Genomic DNA, 8,571 nt, shown 5'->3' with positions numbered 1-8,571 from the left:
CCTTGCGGTTTCCAGCGCCATCAAGGCGCTTTCGGCGCTCTACATGATGGGTGCTATGGAGTTTGATGACGACTACGACAATTGGTCGGACGTGGAAGCCCTTGCTGCCGTCTACAAGTGGTACGAGACCCGCTGTCTGTGTCCCTGCATCAAGACGATGGATCTACGACGCGTCTTCTGCATCTTTAGACAGAGCAGCGACTGGTCTCGCACGTTCACCACTAGCCTCATCAGACGGGCCTATAAGAAGAACAAGCGGCGACTGAGCAACCTCCGATTTCCTAGTTTCGACGCCATTTACAACGACATGTTGTGAATAAAAGAACGTTTGTTTGGACACACACACACACAGACGCACACACATAGAGACACATATGTATAGCAGCGTGCAAGCTAGCGTAAGCGTTTATTTTAGGCAAAGCAGACAAACACAAGCGAAAGCGAGTCACTTCTTGTAATACGACACTTTGTAAATGCCATAGTCGTTGGTGGACGTAATGTTTGACTTTGTAACATCTTTTAATATCTGCAATTTCTGTATAGTGATGTAGTAGAAACAGTCGACGAGCCTCGAGACGACCAGATTGTGTAGACACATCCAATGCTTCTCGCAATAAAGGCGATCTGACACATACTGTCCGTCTTCCTTGGGTTTGATTTTGGCCACGAGCGCCGGTAGAGAGGTGGTCACCTCGTAGGTGCCGTGGTACGTGACTGGAATCACGTCGAAGAAGGATTCTTGTTCTTCCAGGGGATCGAAAGTGTAATCGAGTGGCAAAGTGGTCGTCTTGTCGTTTACATAGCTTTGCAGAACGTGGTGGAGAAAGGGTAGAATTGCATGCACGTTGTGATGCGCCGACGAGTGACGGACGTAGAGGTAGACGTAGTGCTTGGTGCATATCACGTCGTGCACCTTGAGATCGCGCAGCACGTTGATGAAGTTTATGCAGTCCACCACCACTCGGTTGGCGTCCTTGTCCCTGTATGAAAAGACGAGTAGATAGTGGTACGACGAGCTGTCTTTCTGACAACACTCTGCTCCCTCTACGACCGATGGGACGTTGTTTTGAATAAAGAAATTTGCGATAGCGATCCAGATTTTATAGGGTATCGATACCGAAAGGTCCAGTTCGCAATGGAGATAGTCTCGCAGGGTCCTCATTTTTTGTTGCGAAAAGATATCGACGAACGTGACCTGTTTCAACATTTTACTCCCTCGATCGTTCAAATCAGTCACCGAACCTTTTTGTTAATGTATATGGGGGCGTTGGCGGTTTTTTATTTCAAATGCATATGGGCACGTTGCTGTCGTCGTCCTTGCTGCGAGGCGTGGACGTGGATGGATTGGAGAGTAGCGGCGCCATCATCGTGGAGACGTCTTCCATGGTTTTACGGAGCTTGTCTCGCATCGAGTTGGACAACAGGTCGTCGCTGTCGCATATCAGTCTGTTGAGATGCTTTGTTTCGACCGGAACGATGACTTCCACGTCGTCGGCCACGGACCACCTACAACGGGCTAGGAAGAGGCGCAAGGCCGTCGCCGAAACAAACTGCCCCCTAAACAGGTTGTAGCAATTAGACACGGAGGCAAAAGCCTTGAGTAGTTCCTTCTCGAGAAATTTCTTGTTGATGACGCTAATCTCGGTCTCGTCCTCGATAAAGAGCTTGATGAACATGTTCAAAAAGTCGGCTAGTACGCGTTGGTCCACCTCGCAAGTGGATATGGCCGCCATGGCGCACTTCGCTCCGTTGGCGTCGCGCGTAGTGTGCATGGCAGTAGACATGGACGTGCACCACGAGATGATGGACGACGACACGCTAGGCGAGATGTGGTGTTCCAGATAGTTGGGCGACTGGACCCAGAGTAGAAAGTCGTTAAAGAAGCGCGAGTCGTACAGGTAGGTGTTTTCGCCGCGGTAGCTCCTGCAGAAACGCGTGTGATAAAACAGGTTGGTGGCCATCCGAAATAGCGCCGTGTTTGAGTAGGTGGCAATTTCTTCCTGGCGCGGAGTGGGTATGCCCTTGGTCATCTTGAGGCACTGTAAGGTGGCCCCAAACATGTCCGAGTCCATCATCTCAAAGTTTAGGCACTGTAGAAACAGACCGAGGTTACGGGGCGAGACGCAACAGGCCTGGCTGTAAAATTTGTTGAGCTCCTGCGTGCCCTGGTCCGACTGTTTGTGCACTTCGACCAAGCGAGAGTCCACGCGCCCGTTGCTCATCCACTGTTCTATGATGGAGGCGATGTTAAGGACCGACACCTCGGTGGCCGGCGCCTTCTCCTTCTGCAGGGCTAGCACGTAGTGGTTGGTCCGCGGCACGGGGATCGTGTCGGAACTCTTCATGATGAGCTCGTTGTGGTCACGCAGCGTCGTAGAGATGGCCGGATCGATGATGTTGACGTCGTCCGTGACCCGCTCGGCCGGCATGACGGTCCGGAGCGTCATGTAGTCGGTGTCGCAGCGGTACACTCCGTTCTCGACGTTACTCGTGTACAACCTGTTGCTCTCTTCGACCAGGAGGTTGATGACGTCCTGTGGCTTGTTGTTTTGCGAAAACTTTACGCGAATGGCCCCGACAATGTTTTCGTTGACGGTGTGTGGCTGCGTGATCCTGTGCACGAGGCTGAGACCGTTGGCCACGTCGAGCCAGTTGTGGCCCATGGCGCTCTCAAACTGAAAGATGGGGTTGCACTTTACGCGCACCGCCGCGTAGTTGCACAGGGATACTAGCATGACCGCCGTAATCTTGGCTGCCGTCCTTGCGCCCACCGCCATACCGCGAGTCGCCTCGCGCGCATGGGAAAAGATCTCTTCGATGTAGAGGAGTAGCAGGCGCAGAATGGCAGTAGCGTACGCGTCCACGTACGGCTTCAGATCCCTGATGACGCGCTGAGTGGTCGACGAGGAAGAGGTTTTCCTAAGTATGTTGAGACTGTTTCGTACGTATTCGATTCCCATTACGCAGTGAAATACTGTATTGTCATTCAGGAGCGTTTGGATGGCCATCTGATCCATGTCGACCGTCATCAGTATGTTACTACCGAGCTCGAAAACGCGAAAGAGCATATCTGCAACCGGTTCCACATCTCCGTTGGTCAGGAGCGTCGTGCGCGCCTTGGTAATGTGCTGCATGAGTTTCTTGGACGAGTAGCCGAGTAAGGTCGACGTGTCGTTCAGGAGCGTGGGCACGTATTTATCGCCATCTCTCCTGTAAGACACGTTTTGATTTCCCCGCTGCCGGAATACGGGTAATAAAATATCGGTGGCGTCTTCGTGATTCACCGAGTGTTGACATCGTCCCTTTTTCAACAGGTCTAAAAAATTTTCTGCGACAGACATTTTTATAATAAACAAAATTGCTACCGCCTATGGGAGGTCGACTCCGCTCCCAGTCGAGGTCAACCTAGATATGGAGAGAATATATATTGCGCACCGAGTAGAGGGCTCCTCTCATTATCGTCGCTATGGCGCACCTCGTTACGGATCCCATAAGCAAGGAAGTCGTGCGTCGCTTCAAGACGTTCGCCGAAAATGGCGACTTCGCACCAGAGCCACGCCTCGAGACTTTGCCTATGCCGGCCTAGAATATTGCGCTGACCGGAAACACATCTACTGTCGGCACTGCAAATTTCAAGTCGCCGAACAGGACTGGGAGACGCTCACATTTCACCCGATGGACCTTCACCGCCGAATGCCGTGCAAGTTTCTCGAGCAGTGCAGGGACCCGCGGCTGAACGTAGCAAAGGTCGTGTCCGTCTTGCCGAGCTACTCTCACCCGGTCTACAAGAGATACGTCGACGAGAAGATTCGAGCCAAGACCTTTCACGATGTTCGAGGCCCTGCGTTCGCCAAGGCCGGCTTTTTCTGCTCGCACGACGACGAGCAGGGCTACCTCTCCCGCGAACAGATAGTGACCCGCATAATCGTTTGTTTCTACTGCGGGGTGCAAGTATTTTCGATCCTCGACTGCGAAGAAGACGATCCGTGGCTGCTACACGCCCGCAGGTCCCCCAATTGCGTGTTTCTACGAGTGAACAAGACCTATTACTACGTGCACGATGCAGTCGAAAAGTTTTACAGGAGCGAGATGTACTGGGCGTCTCACTTTCCCGAGATCGACGATCTCGTCAAGGACCCAAAGTTCCGCAACAGGACTATGAGTACTCTGTACACGGCCAACCTGACGTATCCCTTGAACGTATCGGCGATGGTGAGTGCCATTCGGAGCAGCAAGGCGACTCCGTTGGGCAGTCACACTCTGTTTGAGCCAGTGAACGCCCTTCCTTCGTTCGATCACAAGGCTATCGGTAGGTGGGGTAACTTTGTGATAGATAGCGCGATCAGTGATACGCACTATTCCGCTATAAAGTCACGAGACGAATCAACTAAGAGGTGCATCGTATGCATGAAGGCTCCGGCTAACATTGCCTACTTGCCGTGCGGACACTGCGTGTCGTGTTTCGACTGCACCATATTATTCAAACATTGCAAGGCCTGTAGACTCAAAATCGACTTTATTTCTAGAGTCTACTTTGCTTAAGAACATGTCTTTCTACTGGAGACTGTTCGTTCGACCACGACCCGACTGTGGCCAAGGTGATGTCCGACTTTAAAACTTTTGCGACGTGGCCTTTGCGCAACAGTACCCCCCCACCCAAGGACTTTGCCATGGCAGGACTCGCCTACGATCCAGAGAAGCGGATTCTCAGCTGCTCGATGTGCCAGCAAAAGACTCAACTCTCTACTATCGTGGCCTCGGACGAAACACTTCCCCAAGGACTGCACGAATCCGACTGTGACGCACCGCTACGCACGCTGAGTCCAGACGTCTCGGCGGTGGTGACCGAACGAGCGCTTGCCTTTAGGCCCGAGTTTCAGACTTACACTGCGAGGTTCGCCTCCTTCGACGTTCGGCCGAAAGAAGAAGACGTCTTTGACGTGGATTACATGGCATCTGCGGGATTTTATTACCTGACCGATCGGACCGTGGAATGCTTTTGTTGCGGACTTCGGTTGCTTTCGTGGGAAGCCGACTACGACGACCCAGTCGAGGAACACGCCAAGTACAACCCTCGCTGCCCCCATCTTCGATTGTGCGCGAGCGTAACCTACATCAAGGAGGTGTCCGACGTGTATAGAAATAGCGATTTATTTTGGTTGCTAGAATATACCAAGGACATTGAGTTTGTCTCAAACAAATACAGCCTAGACTTTATAACAGCATTGGCCACTTCCAAGTTTGATCTTTCCTGTCCGAACAAGCTAAAGTCCTTTCTCGAAAACAGCGATTCTTTTTCGGCGCTGAGCGTAGGACGTCCGTATCCCACGCGCATCGACAAGACGAGCATCTCCATGAAGCGGTCCGATCCGTCCACGACGATTTGCGTCGTCTGCATGAACTGTCCGGTGTGTATAGTTACTTTGCCCTGTGCCCACGCCGCCTTATGTTTAAATTGTCTATTTCCAATGATTTACAATTCGAGAGAGCAATTTGTGTGTTGCCTTTGTAAATCTGCAGTGAGTGGAATGTATCGAATTCATTAAATAAACTATTTGTACTGGCACTAGTGTAGTGTGCATGCAAAAGAACGATTCGTGACTCAAAAATATAAGCACGCAAAATATTTATTTTCAAGCATAACTCAGTCGTCTTCTTCGCCCATTGAGTCTTCTCCTTCGTCGTAGTTGAAGGTGTTTAGGACGATCGGACCCAGCATTCTGTCGTCGTCCGATTCGAGATATTCGTCGGCGTCACTGTCGTAGTCGTCACTGTAGCCGTCGTCACCGTCACCGTCGTCACTGTCGAGGTCTTGGTACTCGATGTCACCCACAACACCGTCCACACCTTCGATAACGTCTAGGTCGGTTGGCGCAATGTTTCTTAGTGACGGAGACGCTGTGCTAGAAATACACAAAGTGTATTCACCAAGGTAGACGTCCTTGTTGGGGACGTCTCTAGCGGTGAGTAGGATGGCCGTCAGTCTTCGATGCACGTTGAGAAATTGGTGAAGCGTTTCTCGGCGTATAAATCCGAGTCCGGTCATGCAGAGGCTCCGTATGCCAACGTCGATGATCCTCTTTTCTGCGAGATACATCAAGGCTTCGTCGTCTAGGTGATAGCACGATCCCATCTGCAAGTGAGTCAAATTAGGTAGACCGTCCGCTAAGCACTTTACAGAGTCGTTGGTCAAGCCGGGTGCGTGACGTAGGAGCAAAGTCTTGATGTTCGGGTAGAAACGAACCAAATCACTGACGTGGCGGTCTCGCAGCATTGGATAGTGCACCAACTCCAAGAATGTGATGTGCGTAGGAAAGCTTCTTAATATTGAAATTTCGGTATACGCACAGTGAATTTGCCCTTCCACGTTGTCCCAAGCGTAGCCCTCTTCTTCGTGGTATATACTAAGCACCACTGTTTTCCAATCCACCACGTTTGACACTCTGGACTGAGCGAACACTTGTACGCAGGTGTCGGCCAGCGGGAGGGATGGGTACCTGTCTAGTCGAGCCATTGTCGCTTTGGGTTATAGGGTAGTAGTCGTGTCGTGTCGTGACGTCGGGGGAGAGGGTAGGGTTAGCTTTGCTGTAAGCGTAGTACGTGCGAGTACATATATATATATATACCCTCACTCGCTATCTGAAAACGGAGATAACGTTTCGCTACAAAAAACAAAATCGTACATTTCCTGACTCAACTGATTCGAAGCGCAAAAGACAAAGTGCGTCACGTTATCTTTAGAGGCGAAGAGTTCCGTCGTTATCACCAAGATAGCGTATATAGATTCGTTGTTCTGCAATATCACTCGAAGGACAGCTCGACTGGCGTTTCTTATTCCAGTCAGACACAAACTCTTGAGTCGACGCAAAGGAGCCAGATGAATCAATCCCTCGTTCCTGATACGGCCACCGTTGTTGCTGATTTGAAGATGTTCGAGAGATTGAGCGTAGGTCGCCAAGTATTGTAGAGCAGAGTTTGACAATAGGGGGGCGTTCCTCAGGAGTATGGTCTTGAGGTGCGTATACGTACAAACAATGTACAACAATTGTGCGTCCTCCAAGGTCGGATAGTCGACAAGGTCCAAAACGGTCAGAGCGTTCGCGGACACATGAGAAAGTTTACAAATTTCGGAGAACAGGACGACCCTCTTTCGTTCAAACTCTTCCTCATTTGAGTCTTCCGAATAAACGTTGGCCACTACTCTGCTCCAGTCGAAGGTTCGCGATTGATCAAACTTGGTGGCCTCGCGAAACACTTTGGACACGCTGGATGCTACTCCGGTCATGTTCTACGTTTGTCGACGCGCTTCGGCAGGCGCGCGTATATATACGTACGTTTTGTGTATGTAGAAAAATAAAGCCTCTCGAATGATTGTTTATTTCAAAAAAGACACGTACTAGATGTTGCGCAAAGCTCGCATAATGTGATCGCTTTCGGTGTAGTATCTCTTGTACTTGTAGCGCCTGATCTCGTCACTGACGTCGTCGTCACCGTCGTCACCGTCTTCAGCGTCGTCGTCGCTATCCACGTTGCGCTCAGCGTAGTCGTCGTCCGAATTTCCGTGAAACTTGGGCTCATTATTATTATTATTATTTGTCTCGTACACCGTCCGTCTGGTACGCAGAGTCGATTTGTAGCGGCCTCCGCCGGTCGAATGGAAGAAGCTATCCGTGGACGGACCCAGCGGTCTCTTTTCCCAGTCGTCCACGATCCTGTAGTTGGGGCGATTGGAAACGCGATACTTGAATTCCTTTCGCACGTTGTCGCGCGCGTTTGGACGAAACTTTGCACCAGACTCTCGGTGCACGATGTTGTCGGAATAATACGTGTCGTGCGTGGGCAAGTTTGTAAAGTCGCCGTTTATTGTCCTATACAACTCGCCTAGCTCGACCATCTCGTAGGCCACGACTATGGTTTCCAGAAAGGACGGCGGTGGGTCGCGAATCACGTCAATCCACTGCCCCACCTTGATCGAGCGGCTGGTGACCACGTCGTGAAACTTGCTAGATATCTTGTCAATGTTTACGTTCACCAAGACTCCCGAAACGTAGGGCGAATGATTATCTCCGGTGGTCCTACCGACTTTGGTTTCCAACAGGGCTGCGCCGTCGCTTCTCGCTTTAAACACGGGATAGAACGAGTTAGATCGAATAGCCTTGGCCGTTTCGGCGTACTCCCTTCCGCACATGACGTCGCCCTTCTTGTTACGCACGGGCACTATCGAGTGCATGTCATTCAACACGTGAACTGGAAATTGATTGACGAAAATTGGGGCGCTGCGCTTGTGCATCTTAAAGACCTGAAAGTCTCTGATCACGTCGTTGGCACGCTTTATGAGACGGTTCTTGTCCGACCGCAACCCCTCGTGAGCGCTCGTGAGAAACCTGAGCAGGCTCGGCGGGAGTTGGTCGAAAGAATAATCCACGCGCACTTGATACATTTTTTTATTACACGGGATACATGTACTTGGAGTCGCTGCTGGCGTTTCTGGACATTGTTCGCCTACCGACACTGACGCTGCGACCGAGTCGGCCTCGGTTGATGGAAATGCTACGGCTCCTCCTGTTGCCG

The 8,571-nt window shown here is 51.1% G+C and overlaps 1 protein-coding gene across 1 annotated transcript; it reads left to right on the top strand.

Annotated features, from left to right (window-relative positions):
• The first annotated feature begins 2,733 nt into the window (after positions 1-2,733).
• LOC121833984 (E3 ubiquitin-protein ligase XIAP-like) lies at positions 2,734-4,542 on the top strand. Its single transcript, XM_042287716.1, has 2 exons — positions 2,734-2,780; positions 3,792-4,542. The coding sequence occupies exons 1-2, from the start codon at positions 2,734-2,736 to the stop codon at positions 4,540-4,542; spliced, it is 798 nt and encodes a 265-aa protein (XP_042143650.1).
• Positions 4,543-8,571: the final 4,029 nt, after the last annotated feature.

This window comes from Ixodes scapularis, unplaced genomic scaffold, assembly GCF_016920785.2.
Source record: "Ixodes scapularis isolate PalLabHiFi unplaced genomic scaffold, ASM1692078v2 ptg000247l_1___fragment_3__unscaffolded, whole genome shotgun sequence".
In the NCBI taxonomy this organism is placed as follows: domain Eukaryota; kingdom Metazoa; phylum Arthropoda; class Arachnida; order Ixodida; family Ixodidae; genus Ixodes; species Ixodes scapularis.
This window is presented reverse-complemented; position numbering and strand designations above follow the sequence as displayed.

What these genes read in the sequence shown, in the direction of transcription:
- LOC121833984 (XM_042287716.1), top strand. Translation starts at nt 2,734, where the DNA reads ATGACCGCCGTAATCTTGGCTGCCGTCCTTGCGCCCACCGCCATACC. An exon ending in CTTGCGCCCACCGCCATACC is followed by an intron (nt 2,781 to 3,791) that starts GCGAGTCGCCTC and finishes GGTCTACAAGAG; the next exon opens with ATACGTCGACGAGAAGATTC.